Source organism: Netta rufina (assembly GCF_964035555.1).
Source record: "Netta rufina genome assembly, chromosome: 3".
NCBI lineage: Eukaryota > Metazoa > Chordata > Aves > Anseriformes > Anatidae > Netta > Netta rufina.
Genome location: NC_140125.1, coordinates 77,835,569 through 77,858,740, shown reverse-complemented (window position 1 = coordinate 77,858,740; position 23,172 = coordinate 77,835,569). Strand labels below are relative to the sequence as shown.

The window sequence follows — 23,172 nt, the reverse complement described above, 5'->3', positions numbered from 1 at the left end:
CGGAGGCGGCACCACAGCACCTCCGCTGCTGCACTGCCCGGGCAGGGCCCCAAAACACTTCGCGCTGCCAAACGCTGCCCCTCTCCCGGCCACCCCCGAGCGCGCCCCCGCGCGTCCCCCCCGGCGCGCCCCCGCGCCCCACCGCCAGCCGCGGGGCGGTGGCCGCGGAGCCCCGCCCCCCTCCGCCACGCCCCGCCCCTCCTCGCCCCGCCCCCGCCGCCATTGGCCGGCCGGCGGCCCCGCCCCGCCTGGCCCCGCCCCCCCGCCGCCCGGCAGTCGGGCGCGGGCGGAGCGGGGAGCGGCACCCGCGGCGGCGCCGTCCCGGCAGCATGGGCCGGGGCTGACGGACGGCGCCCGCCCCGCAGACGCCGAGCGCCGCCGGCGGGCCCGGGGAGGGAGCGAGCGAGAGGCAGGGGCAGGGGCAGGGGCTGAGCGGGGCGGGAAGTTCGCGCCGCGGCCGCCCGGGGAAACTTTCCGCCGGCGGAGAGGAGAGGAGCGGAGCGGTGCGGAGCGGAGAGGAGCGGAGAGGAGAGGAGCGGAGCGGGGCGGTGCGGAGCGGAGAGGAGCGGAGAGGAGAGGAGCGGAGCGGGGCGCGCTGAGGCGGCGCGGGGGCCATGCCCGCCGCCAGCCTGCTGCCGCTGTTCGGTAGCGCGGCGGGGCCGGGGGCGCTGGGCGGCCCCGCGGGAGGCGGCGGCGGCGGCGGCGGAGCGGGCGGCGGGGTCCGGAAGGCGGCGGGCCCCGGCGCGTTCCGCCTGACGGAGAAGTTCGTGCTGCTGCTGGTGTTCAGCGCCTTCATCACCCTCTGCTTCGGGGCCATCTTCTTCCTGCCCGACTCCTCCAAGCTGCTCAGCGGCGTCTTCTTCCACTCGGCCGCCCTGCAGCCGCCGCCGCCGCCGCCCGGCGGGCAGCCCCGAGCCCCGCCGCAGCCCGGGGGGGGCCCGGCGGCGGCGGGCAGGGGCAGCCTGGCGCGGATCCGCGCCGACCACGAGCGGGCTCTGCGGGAGGCCAAGGAGACGCTGCAGAAGCTGCCCGAGGAGATCCGCGGGGACATCCGCCGGGACAAGGAGAAAGTCGCGCAGGACGCCCGCGGCAGGAAGGAGCCGGCCGCCTCCGGGCTGCCCCAGCGCCCTTTCCGCCCGCCCGTGGGCGCCGCGGGGCAGGAGCCCGCCGACCCCGCCGTGCGCCAGCGGAGGGCCAAGATCAAAGAGGTGGGTGGCAGCCGCCGCTCCCGGGGACCGGCCCGGGGCGGCCCCGAGCACGGCAACAGGTCGCCGGCGGCGGTGGGGAGCCCGGGGAGCGCCCCCGCTTCGCCCCGCTGCGGGATGCCCCGGCCGGAGCTGCGTGCCGGCTCCGCATCCTCCTCCTCCCTTCCTCCTTCTCCTTCTCCTCCTCCTCGCAGCCGCCGGGTCCCCCCGGCAGGAGCTGGCAGCTCCCGGCCCCGCGACGCCTTCGCACGGCTCCGCGGAGCTCGCCGGGCTTTGCCCGTGCCTCCCGGGGCAGTGGCGGGGCTCTCCCGGCCGTGCCTGCCGTGAGCAGGGCTCGCTGGGGTCCCCCGCGGCACAACGAGGCTCGTTTCTTTCTTTCTTTATTAATTCTTCTTGCCGTTCAACTTCCTGTCGTTGCTGGCAGCCCGTATTTATCGAGTTGAAAATTCCTGCTGCCCGCGGGGATTAGTTCGTAAATTAATAAGTAGCGTGTGTTGCCCCTTCTGCGGGGATGGGAACGAGCCTCCCAAGCACGGAGTGTTTCCGTGAAACATCGTTAGCCCTGTTTAGGCTGATTTATTTTTATTGCATGTTTGCACAGAGCGGGCTGGAAAATCGGCATTGGCATCACGCGGAGCACCAAATAATAAGCTCTCACAAATCTCAAATTGTGTGCCGTGCTCTGAAGTCCTAGCATCAGTTTAACTATTTTAGCAAACTGTGCACCAGTCATAAGCAGTAGATGCCGACACAAAGGTGTTCAGAAGAGGGAAGCTCTCACGAATGCACAGTACAGATCACATCTTGAAGTGTGCAGAGACGGTGTTCTCACTGCTTGCAGCCTCTCAGCCTCCCTGAGGCATCCAGAACAATTAGAAATACCAACAAACTGTGTTTCTGGTTATCTTGAATTGCCATGTACGAGTATTTGAGAGTAGCATAATGAAGCTTCAGACCTGATGTATGACAGTCTGTAGTACAGAGGAGTGCAACAAGTAAATAAGCAGGAGGAGGAAGATAAAACTTGAGTATACTTCTTGTTTTGCTGGTCTAGCACCATGCCAACAAGCCCAGCGATCTTCTATTCTATTTGTACGCAAGTGTGTAAGCGTGCACACACTTGCACCCTTGTGCATGTTAGATGTAAGTGTGCACACGCATACATATGTGCCCTGGGACCTCTTCCTTTTCTTTCTCTCTTTCCATCCTATCGCTCTTCTTTCTCCTCCGCTTCTACCCGGGAACCACCGACAGTACAATAACCCCCCGGACCAGATGTTTGGCAATTGTAAGCGTAGGAAATGATGACAGAGAGACTGCATTTAGTTTCCAGATCTTTATTTTTCCTTTTTATCTCAGTATCATTCCTTAACATTGTGTGTTGTTTCTGGGAGTTTTCTTTCCTCCCGATCCAGTGTGTGAACTTATCGTGTTGTTTACTCAATTGCTTTTGCGTTTCTGCAGTACCTTGACCTATCTGATTTTTCTTTCTTTGAAGAATACTTTTTTTTTTTCCTGGCCTTAGAACAGCGTTTCCTATTTTCTGTTAACTTGTTTCATATGTTGGACTTAAGGTTGCTCTTTTCCCTGTCTTGTTCACCTTTTTGTGTACATGCTTTACTGTTAAGCTGGAATTCTGGTCAGCGGGCTTCTTAGAAATTGTTTTAAATTGTAACTTTCAGAAGGGTGCACTACCTACTGCACTGTATGTGCACAGAAAGGGTGGAACCTACCCGTTAAAGCTCCTCTCCTTGTGCCTGGTTGTTGCCTGCTGGAGGTGTAAACTGGACAAATCTTTCTGCCTTCACACCCTTTTGAGCCTGGAATTTACACCTGCCATGGCATGATGTATGTCGTAGAGTTAGGACTCAAAACTTGAAACTAGTTATGAGGATGCTTCTGGCAGAAGGAAGCAGGCTACTTTGTAAGAAATGAATGTGAATGAGTAAGGCTGTGCTTCCCCGTGTTTCCGTCCTCAAAGAGCTCTGCATTGTCAACAGGGCAATGTAAAGGTGAGGGCGGAGAGAGCTGAAAGGGAGCGTGTAGCATTTCTTAACAAAGTTTTGTTATAGAAACTTCAACCTTTTTTTTTCTTTTTCTGTGGCACATTTAAAAAACAAAAAGTGAAACTTGAAAGAGGTGGGAATATAAAGATTCATGAGCTTTATTTAGTATTGAAACAAACACGGTATGACGGAGAGCTAGAAAAACATAAAAGTTTCTACTAGCTTATCGAGTGAGCAAAGGTCTCGTTAAAGAAAAACAAAGCAGAAGTAGAGATCTTGTTTTGTTGCTGCCTTCTGCTCAGAGAGAACAACCCTGCTGTCCTCAGTGTCCGCATGTGGCAGCCACCCCGTGGAGTTGCACCTGCGAGGCCTGCCTGCCTGCAGGACTGCCCCTATGGCATGGGGCCTGGGCCTGAGACCCTGCTGTGTGCTGCGATGCCCCTCATGTTCCCCTTCTGATGATGAACTGCAGGCAGACATTGGAAGAGGGTCTGGCGGTGCTGCCTGCAGCAGGGTTTGCCCAATACTTCCTGTTGTAAAACCTCTGTCAGTCACTTGTGACTGCTGCGTCTTCTACTGGCTGACCTGACGTTGCCTGCGCTGCGCATCTTTGTCAGGCTGTGTTTTGGGAAGGCTTGAGCATGGAGGCCCGGCTGCTTTTGAGGCTATCAGTGAAGTTGTGTTTTGCTGGCACTTGCGTTCTTCACACAGTTTCACTGATGTTGTGGTGTCTCCATGACTCAGAGCAGGGTCTGGGTACATGTTACGCCCCACTCTGGTTTCTCTTTTGGTGTCACGATAGGAGCCCTGGGTTGCAAGTGAGGAGGTTGTGGTTTGTTCTTGCTTCTCCACTTCTGATCTGAGAGGTGGCCCCTCCTTTGAGCAAGTCCTTCCTGTGATACCTGTTCCCCATCTGTAAGGAAAGGGGAGTGGAAGGTGGTGATGACTTCCATTCAAACAAGCAGAAATTTTTGCAATCTGTGCTATTGTCCTGTTGGTTGTGCCTGGAGATCAGAAATAACAGGGAGAATAACATCAAAGACTTGCAGGTGCAACATCAGTTTGGGACAGCAGCAGCTTGATGTGAACAAAAGCAGTGTTTAGCAGAGGACAAGTAGTGGAGACAGACTATGAAGGCAGGAGATGCACTGTATCAATTGGGGAAATCTGACTTTGAATCTTTTTTAAGTCTTTTTCCTTGCTTTTCAGAAGAAAAAAGACAATTGAATTATTTAGGCATTAGGATAATAACAAACTGAACTCTTTTATTTCAGAGAAAAGGAATAGAAAACAATGAGTGAGCTTGCTCAGGTACTAGAAGCGATATAATCATATTAGGGCTAATTAATCCTGCTGAGCAGCAAGCTATTGGTGTTGGTAGCGCATCATACTAATGCAGCTGTGCTGTTCCTGCACAAGACAGCTAGCTTGGAGCCTGCACACATTATTGTATGGTGCTGTTCAGACATGTGTTCAGGGTAAAAGCCTTCTTGGAAAACTGGGGCCTGATGTCTGTAATCCATGGTTATGCTATCTGTTCCTCACAGTATTCCCAATGCTTGCACAGCTCTCAGCTGTTGCAGTCATTGAGTAGAAGTGCTGAAGAGGGGAGTTTTATTCACTGGGCCTATGGTCATTCCTGAGCATCAGTCCTTTGTGCTAGATGTTGTCACAAGGCAGCAAAACAGACTCGGCAGCTGGAGATTACTTCATGCTGTCTTTATAGAAAGAACTCCTTTAAAGTTGTGTTGACAGTGTGATTCTGGAGCTTCCTAAGTCGTAAATATTAATTTTGTGGTAGCTTCATCATATTAGGCAAGAAGTCTCAGCGGCATTGCAAGGAAGTTCAGAAATATCTGGAGGAAAGGATACTTTTGAGCATGGAAATAATCAGAGGTCTAATATGCACTTGTCATAGCAGCACTTGGGTATAATTGTAACTTGTAACTCTCCAGTAACAAGGAGGACTGGTGGTGAAATGCCAGGGAGTATCTTGCTGCTGACGAGGGGTGCTCAGCCCCGTGCTCCCTCCTGCACACTTGCAGCTTTCTTGCTGGCTGCTGTTCTGCTGTTGCTCTGGGGGGCTGGTGAATGTTTTGAGAGGTTTTTGCTTTTTATTGACTTCTGTGAGGCAAGGAGAGTTCACTAATACTTCTGGCTGTCAAAAGAAGAGGGGAAATCCCTTCTTGCTGCTTATTCATGCCTGCCTTCTCCCCTTGTCTCCTTTGCACTGACTCCTCTGGAGCCCTCTGAAAACAGCTTCAGCTCACTAAGCTGGTAGAAAAGTGACAGAGCAAAAAAAGGTGGATAAGTTTTATGCCATGTTGCTGAGTTGAAGGCAATCAGGGAAGGGTCCACTCAATGGCAGCTTGGGCTGTGGTAAGGGAACAGTGCTAGGTGGATGAAGGAGGTATGAAACTTCTCCTTTCAGTTATCTTAAGGGACTGGCTTCTCTGTTAAATGTGAATCTGTAACGTGACATTTGCAGAGCAGAGGTTCAACCTCCTGTAGCAGGCGGAAGTGCTGCACTTCAGTAGGGTGTTGCCTCTCGACCTCTTTTCTCAGAACAGAAAAAAGGAAAAGAAATACAAGAGCAGTAATTACTGAGCCCTCTAAGTCCTGCAGGCTGAAATTCCAGGTGCTTGTACTAGGAAAAGAAGGTTGTGGGGGCCTTCCTAGGGCGTGGGTGGGGAAGAAGTAAACTAGTGCTGTTCGAGTGTGGAATGGTTTGGGTTTCGAACACAAAAAGCCACATTTCCTGATGGTACAGTTCCTTAAGAACAAGATGCAGTTATGAGCAAGGGGCCTTGGCATATAGTGAGTAAGCAAGGTGGTGATTTCTGGCAACATGCCGATGATGCAATGTATTTCTAAAGAAGCTTTCTTAAATTTTGACCTTAATGCTGACATCTTGCAGCTGTCATTCAGTTTCTCAAAGGAGTTTAAAATTAATTTATTTACTTACCTTTAATATTTCAGTAGTTTTATATCTGTTAGTTTTTTCCACGTTTTACAGTGCCTTCCTTACTAACAAATATTGCTTTTTGTTTTTTTTGTAATGGTTTTATAAAAGACACTGAGGAGGTGAGTTGACTACCTAAATGCAGGGAGTCCAATACGGTGTGTAGGTGTCTTACTCCCTAAGTTAAGGGTATTCTCACTGGGTTTGTTGGGAGATCTTTGCTCTTGTGAAGGGGCAGGGATTATTTTAGGGCATATAACATCACGAAATGGTAAGCTAAGCAGTTTACTTAGGGATGTAATGACACTACAAGATCACAGAATGGCTTGGGTTGGAAGGGACCTTAAAGACCATCCAGTCCCAACCCCTGCCATAGGCAGGGACACCTCCCACCAGACCAGGCTTCCCAAAGCCCTATCCAGCCTGGCCTTGAACACCTCCAGGGATGGGGCATCCACAGCTTTTCTGAGCAACCAGTGCCTCACCACCATCACAGTAATGAATTTTTTCCTTATATCTAATCTAAATCTCCTCTATCTTAGTTTAAAACCACTACCCCTTGTTTTATCACTACACTCCCTGAAAATGAGTCCCTCCCCAGCTTTCCTTTAGGCCCCCTTTAGGCACTGTAAGGCCGTTGTAAGGTCTCCCTGGAGCTGTATCTTCTCCAGGCTGAACAACCAAAACTCCCTCATCCCCTCTTCATAAGAGAGGTGCTCCAGCTCCTTGATTATCATCTTTGGGTCCGTTCTTTGGACTCACTGTAGACAAAGAGAAGCTTCATCTGAATCACTGAGGGCATGATTCAGTGACTCTTCAGCAATTTCTTCACACCCTGTGCAGAGCTAGTTGGACCTGCCAACCAGGCAGAAATCTACCCACGCATTTGTTGAGTTTGTTGCTGGAGGGGATAGGGAGCTGAAATGGCCTATCAGTGGTCTGAGCATGGAGGAGAAAAGCAGTGGACCACTGCTAAGGCAATGAGTTTGAAACTGGGAAGAGGTGGGGAACAAAGTGGAGGCTGTAGAGGCATCTTTTTGTTTACAAGACGTGAAGTAAGGTATGCCTTTGCCAAATTAACATCCTTTCTGTTGGGATCCCTTAAGGTCTTTTTAGGGGATGTTGTTTCAGGTGAGTCCTTTTTGGCTGCTTTTTTATCAGTTATGAGATAGAGGGGTATTCTGGTGCATGACAGTGTGCACACTTGACCAGGGTAGGGTGTGTCTCCATGGGCAGTTCATGTTTTTCAGCCTTACCCATACATGCTTTATGTCAACTAACCAAGAGGAATATTAAGCTTTCCTGTTCAGCCTTGGTCTACGTTCTCAGCAGGTAAATTTAACAAAGCTTACTGGTTGTTCTATGTATCCTTAGAGTGGATTCTTAGAATTCTGGGAAAATGAAAAGGCTTTAAACATGCAGTGGAAAACATCTGGCTTTCAAAAAAAAAATCAACCACATGATTAATTCTTTAACTGAAAACCATGTGCACGTTTTATGCAAAGGCAAAACCTGAATTCCAGATGCACAGGACTCCTTTTATGAAAGCTAAATAAGGTGATGAAAAGGGGTGAGGTAAAGCTTAAAATGGAATGTCTCCTGCATTTTGGCAGAAGTTATATTCTCCTGGTGATAATTTTGTATTTTACATTAGTACAGAAAACCTATGGCAGCCATTTAGCATAGAGAAATGAAGTAAATCATAATGTTGGTGAGTACAATTGCTTAAGGCTGTAATTCTGTGCTGTGGGCAAAATGAAGCAGAAAAACTCCACCTGTTTATTAAAATCGACTATTAAGGCTGAAAAATGTCTATCTCATTCAAGCAGAAAAAAAATTCTAAGGGTAGTAGACAGTCAGGCTTTGATAGCTTCCTTGGATGTTAATTAAAGCACAGATCTATGAAAAGAGAATCATGGACAGACAGAAGACAGCACTTCTTGCAATTAACTGCATTTTGTAGGCACTTGTGACTGTTGGACAGACACCTTGTTGTTAAAGCTGTCTTAAATGTACTGCTGTAACAATTCTGTAGTGTAGTCACTTTTTCTGTTTTATTTTTTTCCTAGTTTAGGGAGCCAGAGTAGGTGTGAATTCCTGTGGTTTTATTCTCAAATAGAATGCCTTAACAAGTAGTTCCTTTATTTACTCATTAAACAATAAATTTGTCTTCCTATTTGTCTTCCTAACTTATTTGGCAGAATAAGGGTCTACTACTTCAGGAAAGTATTCAGTGTTTGATTCAGTGTTTGCTGCTATCTAAGAGTACAGCACTTCTCTGGCAATAAACTGCAGTCTGAAATGGTACAGTGATGCTAAAACATTCTGGTTGTGTGCTTTTCTGGTAACAAACTCCTCTTTTCAGAAGCATCTATATATAAAGTATGCTTTAGACACTGAGGTTTGAAGAATTTAGTAGTCTATTTTTAAGTTATTTCTAAAACTAAGCTTATAAAATGGAGAAAATAATTGTTTAGATGGGCCTAGGAATTAAGCAATATGGGCAGTGTACCAGATAGTCAATGTACCGTTCTTTCTTTTGTGTGAAAACCTCCTTTATCCAAGAAATTTCTTTTTTTTAAGCATGTGATAAAAGAATGTGTGGAGACTCATAAGAAGCATCTTCCTATTTTCCATCACTTTCTATAATCAAGCCTGTCATGAAAACATAATTGGCAAGTAATAAAGCACATGCTTGCCCAAAACAGATTAAGTGAAACCTTTTTCAGAACTGTGGTTAATCCCTCTTGCAACAGAAGGCTTGGCAGCCTCGCCGCCAGAGTCCAGGAGCCTCCACCACTGTGAGAGAGGAGCTTGCTCTGCAGGGGTGGGAGGGGTCCTTTTTTTTTTTTTTTTTTTTTTTTTTGACGGAAGGCAGGTAGGGTAGTAAAACTCCAGGTTTGCCTCTCTTGCATCTTGAAATCGTCAGTTTGAACTCTGTAGTAACCTAGAAATACTTGCATGAAATACGGTGACAATTGGCTGTAACTTCATGCAGTAAGCTGATTGGATTTTATAGCTGGTGTTTATGAACATAGAGGTATTGCTCATTCTGATGCCTCTAATTTTAAAGGCTTTTCAAACAGATTGGATGAGCATATAACCTGCTGTTACATTCTTACAACTGGTAAACATTGCAAGCCTTTGTGGGAACACTGAGGTGTGTAGTTTCTTACACAAAGGTAACTGCAAGTGTAAAATCTACTTTCATTTGTCCTCCTGCTCTCTCTTGGAACCTATATGTACCTTGGCTTAGAAATAAAGTGGATTGTAAGTCTGACTTCTAAGAAACTTGGACCCTTTTTAATGCAGATATCTAGTAAGGTAAGAAAAAACATGAAGATGGAAAGAGACAGTAGGCAATTTTGAGCGAAGGACCAAAATGATGCAGTGCGAGGAAAGAGCTAGTAGCTGTGGAGCATCTGGCTTTTCCAAGACTTCCTGTGTGCTCTTCAAAAATTCTTTCAGAAGAATCAACTCTTTTCTCTGATGCTGGGCAGAAACAGGAGCTACAATTTCAGTGTAAAAGCATGCAGCTTTGCAGTTCTCGTGTTAAGGTATATATTGCTTCCACTTAGGTTAGAGGCAGTTCTGTGTATCATCTATAAGAATAAAGTTGGAAGGAAAGAACATCTGATACTTTCTTCCAGGATTTTGCATCATCTGACTTGTGTAGAGGTAATCTTATTGCTTGGCAACATAAAAGCTCTTTTTTCCATTATTTATTCAAAGCCAGTCTGTGCTTTTAAAACATTGCAATAAAATTGCATTCGATCAGTGTGGATTGCTTCTTTAATTAGTATTCCAACCACTGCGAGGCTATTTTTTTAAAAAAGTATCTGCATATTTTCTTTCGCTTGGTTCACTGCATAATAAACATCTTTGTGCCTTTTGAAATTTCTTTTGTTCAGGGGCTGCTTTCTTCCAAGGAAATAGAAAGTAGCTCGTGTAAAAGAATCCCAAGCTTAAAAAAACCAACAAAACATTTTGGTTTCAAAGTGTAGCACTCAAGGAGGTAGTAATTTTACTATTCCCTGATAGACACACACAGATGCAGACCCAGTCTTTAACTCCACTGTCAGTTTTCTCACTGCCTTTGAGCACTGACATCTGTTGTTGCACTGAATGGCGATACTAATGATAAAGCTTTGCCCGTACTGCTGTCTGCAGGGAAATGTGCTGCTTGTTACTGTGGTTATAGTTCTCCACCCATCTGTGATTCTGAGAATTGCACTTCAAATTTTGTGTTGGACCTAGACAGTAATAGTAAATTCTTTAAACTGAAGCTTAAAGAAGAGAAAAAGATGTTAATAACTTTCAGTGGTGGAGTCACCCCCCTCATCTCCCACCCAATCATGCAACGGAAAACCTAATCGCCATTTAGAGAGTGGGAGAGTTGGACTTGTTATGCATTTAAAAAATCGTGCTATTTCAAAGCTGTGTGTTGCTTTTTTTTTGTTCTGGTGAGATTGTCTGAGGAACTGCCACAGGAAAAAAAAACAACTGTGCTATGTAACGATAAACTGCAAGCTGACTGATATTTTTATGTCTTATTCTGTAAAGCTCTAGGGTATGTGTGGCACTGAACCTGAACCGACTCTTCGTAGAAGTGTGTGCGATCCTGTCAAGGGCTAAAGTGACATCACAGATCAAAAAGGTCATTTCAAAAAATGACCTTTTTGAAGAAAAGCCCTTAAGCCTCTTCATTCAGTTACGCTAAAAATTCACTGTATTCATATTTAGAGAGAGACAAAGATATATTCGGATCTATCTCCATATGTACGTTTTACAGTACAGCCAAATACTCTGGGCAGTTGGTAAATGATAAATTAAATGATAAAAAACATTGGAATCGAGCAAAGAATTTCCTGAATTTCAGTAACCAGATTTGGACAAGTCATTGCAGACAGTAGATACATGGTGAGAAAATTTTCAAACTTACTGGAAATTGTTATTTTATGCAGTCTGGTCATCTGAAAGTGTCCTGGAGGCATGGCTGATCTGCATTTATGTGTGCTTTAGTTTTTGTTTGTTATTTTTCCAAGTCTTCTGCTTACCATATAATTTTCTCATTCAGAAAGAGAGAGAGGGAGATTCAGACTTGCCACTGCACCTCTGGAAGCATGTGGTCAATCTGCAGGGATGTCTTCAAAATTAAATCAGATTACTCAGTCTTGTTGCAGCCAAATTTGGAAAATCTCTGAGGAGGGAGATTCTGCAGCTACCATGGACAAATGTATTCCAGTGTCTGAAGACCCTTTTTATCATACCCACTTAAAGTGTCCATTTTGCTTAAGTGCTCTGTCCCTAATTTCATCTTCATTTAACTAACGTCTCTCCCTGATAAGCTCTTGCCACTAAGCCCCAGGAGTACGTGTTGCCAATAAGACAGAGCCAAAAGGGCATGAATTGCTTGAGCCTTTCCATGTCCTTTATCACTATTTTTCCCAGCCTGTTTAGTAGCATGTCCCTGTTTTCCTCGGTCCTTCTTTTGCTACTGATGTACTTGTAGAGGCACCTTCTGTCTGCCATGCCATGAAAACCATAGCAGTTTGCCATCTGAGCTTTGGCCTTTTGCACTGCTGTGGGGCAGCTCCTGTGCGATCCCCCTCCATGGGCATCCCTGGGGGTTTGGTCTCAGCCAGGCAATCCATGTTCAACTCTGGTGATCTCCTGCATGGGCCATTCTTGTGCTTGGAAGTTGGCGAGGTCTCCTGGGCACCTCCAGCCTACAGGGATCTCTCCCGTGGGATCCTGCAGGTCAGGTCCGTGAACAACTTGAGCTTGTTTCTCTGAACTCTGGGCTCTGTTTTATTTCTCTTCCTCAGTTCCTTCATGATCTTAAACTCTCCTTTCTAGCATTTACATTGGCTTATGGTTTAGACACTTCTCTTTCATGCATAAATTGTTTTGAAGTGAGCTGTTATTAGGAGAGGTGGGGCGCTGTAGGGAAATGACGTGGCCTTTTCTAACTAATTTTCATTTGTGCTGCCTTTCTCGGTTTTGTTAGGTAAGTGTAGTAGGTGCTGTGCGTTGGCTTCGTTGGTATTTTGAAATCTTAAAAATGAGGAAATGTTTACTGGCCAAACAAATATGGTTAACAGGGAATTCCAAATTGAATTTTTGAAATATGAGCTGTGGATAGAAAACAAAACTCTTAGTTGCAGCTCTGGGCACTTGTGTGGGTGTGAATGGATTACTAGCATACTGACACAGCCTGGGAGAAACGCCATCAAAGAACTGGGTGCTGTTCTGAAGCTTCTTTTCTCTGGGTACCTGTGATTAAAATATAAGTCATCTGATGTTTGTACATTACACCTACGACACTAGGGATGTGAAAGCTAATATAACATAAGTTCAAAGTTGATAAGTTTGAAGTTTGTATTGTGACTGAAGTTGATACCATTGAATTAGATGTAAAGCACAGTTCTGTTTTGATTTCTTTGTAAGCACTTAGAATTAGCAAATACTTATCACTAGCTTACAAACTTGATTTTAATTACATTTTAATCTATTTCACATGACTTACTGTATGGTTTACAGCAGACATTGTGCTTATTTTTTACAGTAGGGTCAACTATTGCACTACACTACCAATTCATGGAAGTCCAACCGTATAGAATTAAATGCCCCGTCACTTTTGACATCATGAAGTGGTCTTGCTTTCCAGAAGCTTGGTTTTGAAAATGAAGTCTTTCTTTATACTGCGTTATGTTCAGTGTCCAAATTCACTGGTCATTTCTAAAAGTGTAGGCTGCCAGCATCATAGTGGTGCATGAGCATCCCTTCAATTTGACGCGAATGTTATGATTTAGTGGTATGGGAAGCAAAGTTCTTTCCAGCTATAGCAGGGACTATGTAACCTCACTTGTGCCCTAACGTTGTGATCCTTTGTTAGGAGAACAATGTTTGCCCATATTTTTTATCTGCTACTTAAAAGTGTGAAAAAGCATTTGCAAAACCTATACAAGTACTTATGGTAGGAACTAATTAAGTTTAAGGAAAAGTCCTCTGAGTTTTGGAAAGCAGTTGAGCTTGTTTTTATCTTTGATCAGACATTTTTTGGTGAATTTTTCTACAGTGTCTGTGTATGAAGGTTTCATTTCATCAATAAAATTACTTTGAATCTTTTTAGCAATCCAAAGCTTGACCAGTGGCTGTGTCTCCACTTCTCTATTTTTTATCTGTGGTTTGAAGTAAAAGTTCAGCATTTGATTTTCCTATGCAAATCAGGTCCTCTGGGATAAGCTAATGAAGTCATATCACTTGGGTTTCTTGCATGTGAAAAGAAACTTTAGATGTACAGTCTTCTGATCTGTACGTTCTGGGCATTCAAAAAAAAAGGACTTTTTGTTAGCTATAGTCTTGATCATGGGAACTTAGAGGGGCACAGATATTACTAAGTTGTTTTAAACGCTTAGGAGTGCACTGTAAGATGGCACGTGTTCATTTCAGAGTGACTTTATAATATCTTCTTCATGTGCTAATTACCTATTACCACATTATGTGGTGTGAGCATTCTGTAGAGCTTTTTATTCCATTTTGCTCGAAGACAATATTTTTGTGATGCCTATTTTATTCTTTATTTGCTACTGGGAACCTTTTCCATTTCATGCAGTTTGAAAAATGCATATATACTTTTTTTTTTTTTTTTTTTTTTCCCTGGGGGAGGAACAAGCCCAGCAGCTGATGCCAAGGACACGTCTCAAAAAGAGATGAAAAAAAAGTCCACGTGTTTGCATGAACGCTCAGTGCAAATAAATGGGGATGTGATCTGGTACCTTGAAGTCAAACATACCTAGTGTCTGTTTGACTGGCCACACCTCCTCTGCACACAGGCAGAAATTTTCCTAATAACTTGGTGGCTGGTTTTGCTGCAGCCACACCAACAATGATTCTCTTGTACTTAAAACTTCGTGTTGCTATTAGTCCTGTGCTATGTGGGGAGCTTCTGCAGGCAGTAAAATAAGCTGTGAATGTGCAATAATTGGGGAAAAAATCATAATTTCTCTTGACTATTATTGCTGTACAGTTTCAAATATACTGTTTATAGGACACGTCCTGGGAGGCATTGGAAATGTTGTAATCAAAACAACTGGAAATTTAAGTTGCCTTTTCTACCACTTACCCTAACCTCCCTCAAAAACAACAAAAAAATTACAACATCCAAATTTCAACTTCCTTAAAATAGTCAAAAAATTGTATAAATTATCTCAATACTCAAAAGATGTCATATAGGAGGAGGACAGAAACGTAGCGGGTTTTGTGATGGGGCACAGAACAGCAGAAGTATGTGAAGTAAAACTTCGTAGTCCTTCATTTGAAAGCTAATGACTGGGAATGTTGCAGATGTACCCAGTTTTACCAAAGAACCAGCATATAAAAGACTGTTTGGAGTGAAGTAGAGGAAGATTTAAAATGTCTATATTTTATTCAGTATTTGATCATTTGATGAAAATCCTAATCAGCAGTTCTCAATCAGCTTTTCATAGAGGGAATTTGATAACAATTAATTTGTACAGTTAATCCACATAGTTAATCCCTCCCATTTGGGGACTTCACTCAGTTTGATTCATGCTCTTCAGCTTTTGTGATATCATTGGTGTTTTTGAAGTAGCTATGATCTCAGTAATACCTCTGGCTTAATTTAGAAATATTTGTGCTTTCTAGTAAAGCTTTTTAGAGTGTCTTTTAGCATCTATCCCTAAATGTACTTGATTGATTTTTTACTGACAAATACTGAAAATACATACCATGAGGAAAAACATAAATTTTAAATCTTCATAAACTTCTAAGACCTTTTCTGTTAGCCACTTTCCCCAGATCAGCACAGACCCATATTCCTTTTTCTTCCCTTGGGCTTCAGCAGTACAATTTTAAATCTAACTAGTTTGAGTTCTGCCAGATAAAAGCAGAAGACTTTTATCTTCTTTAATTAACCAAGAACAACAACAACAAAGTTTTATTTAGCAAAGTGAAAATTTTGTCTGTGCTGTAGCTGGAGTGCATGTGGTACTGTTGATCACTGAAGAGATGTGCATTTGGTGCTGAGCCTTTTAGACTGCACGTGGCAGTGTAACTGGAAATAAGTGCAAGTTGTGGAACACCTGTACTTTTTCATGAAGCTTTGGTCATGTGCTGTACATATGTTCATTTATTTGCTTTATAACTTGAACAAAATCCAGGCTGACTAAACAGTGGTGCACTTTAAGTGATGTGTAAAAATGGTGCTTTGTAGAGCAAATTGATTGCAGTAGTTTGCTCCCTAGAATACTGGTGTGTACGTGTGGGATCACCAGTAGATCCTTCCAACTAAGGCAGGGGATTAAATTTTCCAGTGCCTTTCTTTTGAAAATACGTGTTGCTGATAGAATAACTGGCTTTTCACTTGTTTTCTTAAAGCATTCCGATATCCCTTTCTCCATACTGAGAATGGAAAGTGATGAAAATTTGGGCATTGCAATGGATGAGTGCTTCTTTTCTTTATGGCCGTATCTGTCAGTTTCAAACAAGGCAAATGATACTCCCTGGGGACTGCCATTTTCTTCTAGAAGAGGAAAGCAGTAAGCAACTTCAGTTAAAATCAATGAAAGAAACACCAGACTGCAAATATTAAAGTTTTTCAGTGTGTGTGTTTTGAATGAGTGTAATTCTTGAACTTGAGTTTAGTTAGTGCTGTCAGGAAACTTCAGATGCAGATGTATTTCTGGTGGGTTGCCATTTGCAGGCCATTCTTTGTCTATTCCGCTTGACACCCCTTGAGTTCAGTTCACAGTCCCATTTCAGCACTGCCTCGCACTAGCAGCCTGTATTGACTTTTAGTAGTCACTGTGTATATTTGATGTTGACTTTGAAACTTCCTTTGAAGGTGTAGAATGTACTTGCTCAGTGTTTTAACTTTGATAGATTCATGCTGTGGATTCTAATTATTGCCTATTATTAAGTACTACTTAGGAAGTAGTAGTAGCATCATAGATAAGGTAGGCATGGAGTCAGAGGAATTCAAAGCCTAATCTGCTGTATGTTTTAATTGAACTGATGTGTTTCTGGCTTTCAGTCATTGGCCTAATATGAGGGAGACAGGCTGCAGAAGCACTAAGCACCAGAGGACATCTGTCCTCCTGTACTGCACCACCCAAAGTCTTCCCTGTTGCATCTCTCTGCCCTTAGGGGGGATGGGAACAGCTCCAGTCTTTAGCACTTCAGCTGTGGGCTCCGACTAATGCGATGCTTCTAGAGAAATGCACTTCAGTGTAGCTGGGGCAATCATTAGTGACCTGTTTCAAAGTCAGAAGCAGGTGAACACGCTGCCTAGCACCTTTAGTCAAACCTGCTGTGCTAGGTCATGTAAAAGGACTAGACTAAAAGCAGATTTCTCTTCAACGGGATGACAGTCTTAAAAAAATATATTCTGTGGATGGGTACAGGTAGAATACACAGAAGTGAGTCCGTTTTGCTCAGCGGGGTAGGGCAGTGGCAGAGTTGGCTTGTTTGTTTTTATGACAGATAGGTGAGACAGTAAGATTTCGCTGTACATATGTAGATCAGCAGGTTATTACCTTCCTTATCTACTGAAGGTAAATTTTTAACTTCCAGTTAACCCTGTCACCTAAAAGTTTATAAATAGGCTTATCCTGGCCTGGTTGTAACTACATATAAGTAGTTTTGGGCTTAGCTGTTACTGTGGCAGCAAAATCACTGGTGTGGACATAGTGTTGAGGTTTGGGTTATGGAGTTCTGCAACTGTTTAACAAAGTTAAAAGCTGTTTAACAAATCTTCCTGTTCTGTGCTCCAGCTTAACAAAGAGTTCGCATGTTTAATGATAGATGCATTAAGATAAACCTCAGAGAGCTGATCTTTTAATTTAAGTGTAGCTTCAGACCAGTATCTTTTTATTCAAGTGACAAGCTAACTCTTATCAAGTCTGAATCTCCTGGCCACGCAACATCCTGTGTTTTGATTACTATTTTGGAAGGTAATTTACTTGTTAGAACAAGTTCCACTTCCCTCTTAGAGAGTGGCATCTTAATTGTACATAGAAGTCTAAATTTGATTTTTTGACACACATTTCTTTGTACTAATCCTCAGTTCATATTTCAAATGCATACAGGTTTGCTATTTCACAAGATAATTATCAGGTAAGTGTATGAAAAAGGTAGAAAAACAAGTCAGTGGACTGACAGACAGTCTTCTACTGTCTGTCCATAGCAGATAGTAGTCTGATTGGGTTCAAAATTACTACCTCACCTTTTTAAAAAAATGCTTCATTCTACATCTCTAAAATAGTACACGTCTTTATGTCCAGGCAATAGCGCACTGTCCAAAATTAGGAGCAGTGATGCCGGGACCTTCCAAAGCATCCTGTTTTAAAAACAAATAATAACTATCACAGATTCAAGTCACGTGCAGTTGAACTTTGTATGTGCAGACAATCATCTTCTGTGTGTGTGGAAAATATACTTCAGCATTTCATGAAAATAGGCAGACAAGATAGATGTGTGGATGTGTTAGGAGTTGTGTGCGTGTTTGTTTCAAGTGGCCATTTTGAAATGGAAATCTTAGTTTATGGAATTAGAAACCAACGTATCTTTTCTACTTCAGTATCGAGCACAGCATCAAGGAGTATTTGGAAGAAATGAAACATCAAATTTTTTGATATCAGAGTGGAACATTTCACTTTTTAATGAAAATGTTGTATTAAAATAACTGCATCTTCCTTTTTCATTTCTGAAGGGAGAAGTTATGAAAGAGTAAATTCTGGAAATTAAACATATTGCAGTTTTGAGAAGTCCATTAGAAGCTGTCGAAATAGCTTGTAGGTTCACCTTCTGTCTGTTCAAAAAAAAAAAAGAGGCTCTTAGTGGAGAAATGTAATATCCTTAGAAGGACTGAAACCTCTATTGTCCTAAACTGTCATTCTGAGGCATATTAGTTTAATGTGCTAAGTGTTGTATTTGTATCCTTAAAAGCTAAAAGCTCTGGCTTTCTGTGATTTGATTCTGAGATCAGTAAGTGCATGGGGATGGTGAGATCATAGGCAGCTAACCTGCATGTCAGTATGACCAAAGGGGTGCTGGTCATCCATGTGGTGTGGGACTGCGTGCTATGATAACACACAACTATTTTATGTAGGGCTTTTATTGATGGATCTTACGAAGCATTGCAGAGTTCAGAATGCAGGAGCTGAGGCAGATTTAAAGCACTCTAGCTCCTATACACAAATAGATAATCAGAAGGAACTTAATTTGCACATCTCTGACAGCCTGTTCTCCAGTACAAAAATCATTACAAAAACATTTTGTTTCAAAATTCTCAGACTAAATAGATTTAGGATCCTCCAGGATATGTAATGTAATTGAAGGTAAGAGGAGGTAATAATAAGAAATCAGTTTTTATGTTGGATATAGTGGTGTTGTTTAAGCCTATACTGAGAAATATTCCTGTCTGTCCAATACCAGGCACATCAAATACAACCACTAGGTGACAAAACCTGAACAAACCTGTTTTTAACACATTATGTTGTTGAGCTGTCGAGCCCTTTCTCCAGGCTGTGCGAATGTCAAGAATTTACATGAGTTAGAAAACAGTTGGTAATTTCATGAAAGAAGACTCTCCTGGGGTTTATTAATCATACAGACATCCCATCTGGCTCAAACTCTACATTACTAATAGGAAGTATTTCTGTTTGCTTGTCCTGTTATTAAACTTTTACTGTTCTAAACTCCTGTTAGGGACAGGAAAATGTGGTGGATAAGCCAGTTAGTCATCCAGCAGTCATCTTTCTGTGCTGGGAATTTGTTCTGAGAACTGTAGGAGTTGTTACCTGGCTTGTACTCTGAGAAATCTATTTTTGAGAGAGAAACAGCAACAGACCCTGAAGATAGACGCTGGGACTATTTCATAAGGGCACAAAGAGAATTGCTAACTGTCATAAGTGTAATTACATTAGTGTTACCCAAAAGCTCAGATACCGAGCTGTAAACATGGGGTAAGATCTGTTCTGTCCTATACAGGGTTAGGACATCAGGAAGTTCTCTTGCTGGCAGGGGGGAGAGCCCAAGCAGCCCCAGACACATGGTTTGCTTTGCCTTGTATTTCCTTCTCCTATTTTTCCCTTTCCAAGTTCTTTCTATTTACCGTCCTCATCTCTTCCCAAATAAACAGCCCAGTCCTGTTTCCCTTTCCCAACTGACCTCAGTTCTGTTGACTTTATACCTTTATTTGATGTCAGTGATAGAGTTGCCCTGGTAAATTCTGTTAAAGTGCTGTTCTCTGTCTGTTATCTATAGTGCCTGCCCTTTCTTGTGTTGCTATCTTCTTAGCGGTGCCACAGGACAGGGCGAGCCATCTGTGTATGTGCTACTCCTCCTGTGTTATCTGTAGCATCTTGCACTTGTTCCTGCTATCTTGTTAGAGGCACCACGAGCCTGGGTGGGCCCCCTGCTCACCAGCCTAACATACAAAAAGTCTTTTAGTTTATAGCTGTTTGTGTTGGGACCCCAGAAAAGGTTCTAGAATAATATAGTTTACATATACTTCAATGTTTACATAACTATAAATATTGCTAGAGAGTTCTTAGTCTTCATTTCAGAATAGCCCCAGATGTTTGCTTTGGAGGTAAAGGGACTTGGTAGCTGAAACAGAGTAGACTTCCTGGGGGGGCAATGTAGTTTTAGGGAACAAATGTGAAACAAACATAAAAAAAATGTGAAAAAATATTTTGGAAAAAATATTTTCCAAAAGTGCTTCACCCAAAGCAGAATCTCCAGAATTTACAAAATTTGCTCACAGGCAGTAAGTAAAACAGAAATTAGAATTGACAGAGCCTGTCAAGCAGGCTGCTAAGGAAGCGCAGCTCTGTGTCTGCTCTGTTCCTCTCCCTTTAGCCTTCCTGGAAGGGACCTGTCAAATTCAGCTTTCCATCCACAAAAGAAGAAAGTGAAATTAATGCATCTGGGGGTCTTTTGTTGCTGTTTTTGTTTTGGTAATGGTCAAGAGGCAGTTGTTTTTTAGGCGTGGACAGTTGGATTTTCAACAAGGAACTTCTCAAATGCTAGACTACCAGACATGTTGTAGCTCAGTGACTTGACATAGCTCATTTTAGGAAATTACCGTGACAATTTGGATGCTTTATTTTCACTTTTGCTATGTAATTGGGCTTGTCTTGGCCCAAACTATCCAAAAAAAAGTTTGAGTAAGGGAAAAGACTGCTCTGTATTGTGCTTATAAATAGAATAAATACTTTGATCTCCTTTGAGCAACTTGAAATAAAATGGAGACAACAGAACTGATCAGGGGAACTTTCATGGTTTTACACGCCTGCCTGAAAAAAAGCAAGGGAATTAAGAGGAAAGGAATAATGTGTACTGGAAGACAAATTCTATCCATGCCTCTCTTTTCCCAATATCATGGAGCTATTAACTGCTTGTTTCCCCTTTTCCCCTTCTGCTTATCAAGAAGCAGAACTTTCAGAAGGTTGGTTGAATGGCTTGTATGATGGAGGAGTAGCCTGCCTTCTGTATTTTCTATGGTACCTTATATATTTGTGTAAGGTACCTTATATGCTGAGAAACTGGTCAGTTCAAACAGCAGTACAGAGCTAACGTTTGCCCATTAAGGGAGTAAGTCTCTACCAGATGGAGTAGAAGCTGTTTCCCCATAGTAACATGAGAGTGTGTCAGAACATGTCACAGTACTAGCTGTGCAGCAGATAATCATGGTATTAGTTGTATTACAGATAGTCCAGACTGGAATTGTGATTCATTTGTGCTTTGAATGCTAAAAAGCATTTGAAGTAATTTTTTGTTTAGAACCTAGGAACTGCAATATGAAGTCTGCTCTCATACCCTTCCTTCAGCATCCCAGTAAGTTGTCATTCTCCTCTGTCTTACGGCAATGATTCCTGAGTGTTTGCCTTTTCAATAATGAACTTAACGTTTCATTTTCTTGTTTCCTTTTGTACGAAGATGTTCAGGAGCAGCCTCTGCTTTCTGCATGCCTTTACTTTGTTCTTATTCTCATTTGTATCCACTTACAAATAAGCAGTTAATTTTTCAGCCTTTCCATTGAGGAAAATCTCTCCATGCCTCTTAATAGGATTTTCTCTATTTTCTCTGTATTCTTTGCTTCCAGGAGATGACTCAAACAGAATGTTGGTATTCATCTTGTTTGGTGTTAATTATGTATCAGTTTCACATTTTTCTATTCATTTCCTTGTACAACTGAGCATCTGATTTCTTCTGCTTGTCTTGAAAGCATGAGCATAGACATTCTCCACAAGACTGTGGCAGCTCTTATCAAGTTATCTCTTATTCCATGTACATCTGATGAAATACTAACAGTCCCATAATTTGTTATCTGCATTGGAAAGCTTCTCGCAGAGGAACATTTGGATTTATAAGGAAAATGTTATGTGAAGCAATAATATGCTAGTTGTAGCACTGGGAGAGATGCTACCTAAGGGTTAAATTGCTTATAGTACTTAAGTGCAGATCTGTATGCATTTTAAGGTTGTTTTTAAATTGCAGTGCTCTACAAAAGGCTTCACTGCATATATACATGTATACCTTTCAGTATAAACATGTCATTTTCAAGCTATTTCTTAACTCCAGTTCGAATGAAGGGAATTACAGATACCAGTAGGTACATTTCATCTGTTGTGCATGAGGGGCAAGTGCCTTACTACTTTTTTTTTGTGGATGAGCATGTGTGAACTGGAATGCTAAGTTGATTTACAAGTTTGGTAATGGTTGTGTAATGTGGGTACCATGGCAGTGAAATTAAATAAAAAGCCTAAGGTCTGAGTGTCATGTATTTTGGGAACTTCACTAGGTCTGGTTGTGTGAGGATCCACAGGCCAGATAATTAGATGAATGTTTCAAGAGGAAAATAAATGCTACACAAAAAGTGATAATGTCTATGTTTGCAATATCGATTTCAAGTGCTAAGGTAATACTGCTAAAGGTGAACAAGTGATATATATTTTTTGTTGTGGTGGCTCTTTCAGTGGTCGTACAGACAGTGATGACTAATTTACAACAACTAATTTTCACCTCAGAAAAATTGTTATAATACAGCCCATGTTCCCCAGAGATAGTTTGAGTGCTAAATAAATAAATCTTTATAAAAATATTTCTCTTTTAATATCAAATGCAGCTGTAGGTAAACTGTTTCATGTGTCTTAACCAAGATAGGTAGATACAAATGTGAAATGGGCAGAAGTCATGAATTCATACGTGACATTATATTCATCATGTTTTGATAAGGTCTGATTATCTTAATTGTTCTTGAATCTTTCTGTACTAAGGCAGTAAGTATATAGCTCTTAAATTGCTCCCTGAAATAAGCTGATGGTGTTTCACATAGCTGAAGCAGTTTATGCAATATAGAAAAAACAAACAAACAAAAAAAAACAGTAGAAATGTTTCTGAAAGCTGGTAACAACTCATAATTCTCATCTTGAATATTTTAAACTCAGCCAAAACGTTTAGATGTAGAGCTTAGGGATATGGTTTAGTGGGGACTGTTAGTGTTAGGTCAGAGGTTGGACTCGATGATCTTGAGGTCTCTTCCAACCTAGAAATTCTGTGATTCTGTGAAAATCTTGGGCTGGATAGAGAGTTGTACTCTCGTTGCTGATGGGGAGAAGCAGGTTGGTGTACCTGTTCTGTAAAATTTAGGTACATATGTGAGGTCTGTACTGGAGTTGATGGCATCCCAGGACAGTACGGCCTGGCTGGGCACTGAGGCCAAACAAGGCTGTGTGGGTCTGAGGCTGGAAGCCCCAAGGCAGCTATCCTGCCTCACCAGGCAGCTATCCCCACTGCCCCAAAGGCCCCTGGGGAGAAAGTTTCTCCCATATCCACTCTGAACCTCCCTTAGTGCAGCTGAGCCTCCTCGTGTCTCTGACTCCCTCCTCTTCACCGTGTCCCACAGGTACCAGGGTGCTGTCACCCCTGGAGCCGGCTGGGCCAGCCCCAGTCCCCAGCCTCTCCTTGC

The 23,172-nt window shown here is 43.0% G+C and overlaps 1 protein-coding gene across 1 annotated transcript in view; it reads left to right on the top strand.

The window, feature by feature from the left end:
* Nucleotides 1-614: 614 nt before the first annotated feature.
* MAN1A1 (mannosidase alpha class 1A member 1) overlaps nt 615-23,172 on the top strand; it is a gene marked incomplete at its 5' end in the record, with an annotated part of 134,595 nt that continues 112,037 nt past the window's right edge. The window contains one exon of the mRNA XM_084285202.1: nt 615-1,208. Within this exon, the coding sequence (XP_084141328.1) occupies nt 615-1,208 (594 nt within the window). The remainder of the gene's footprint in view (nt 1,209-23,172) is intronic.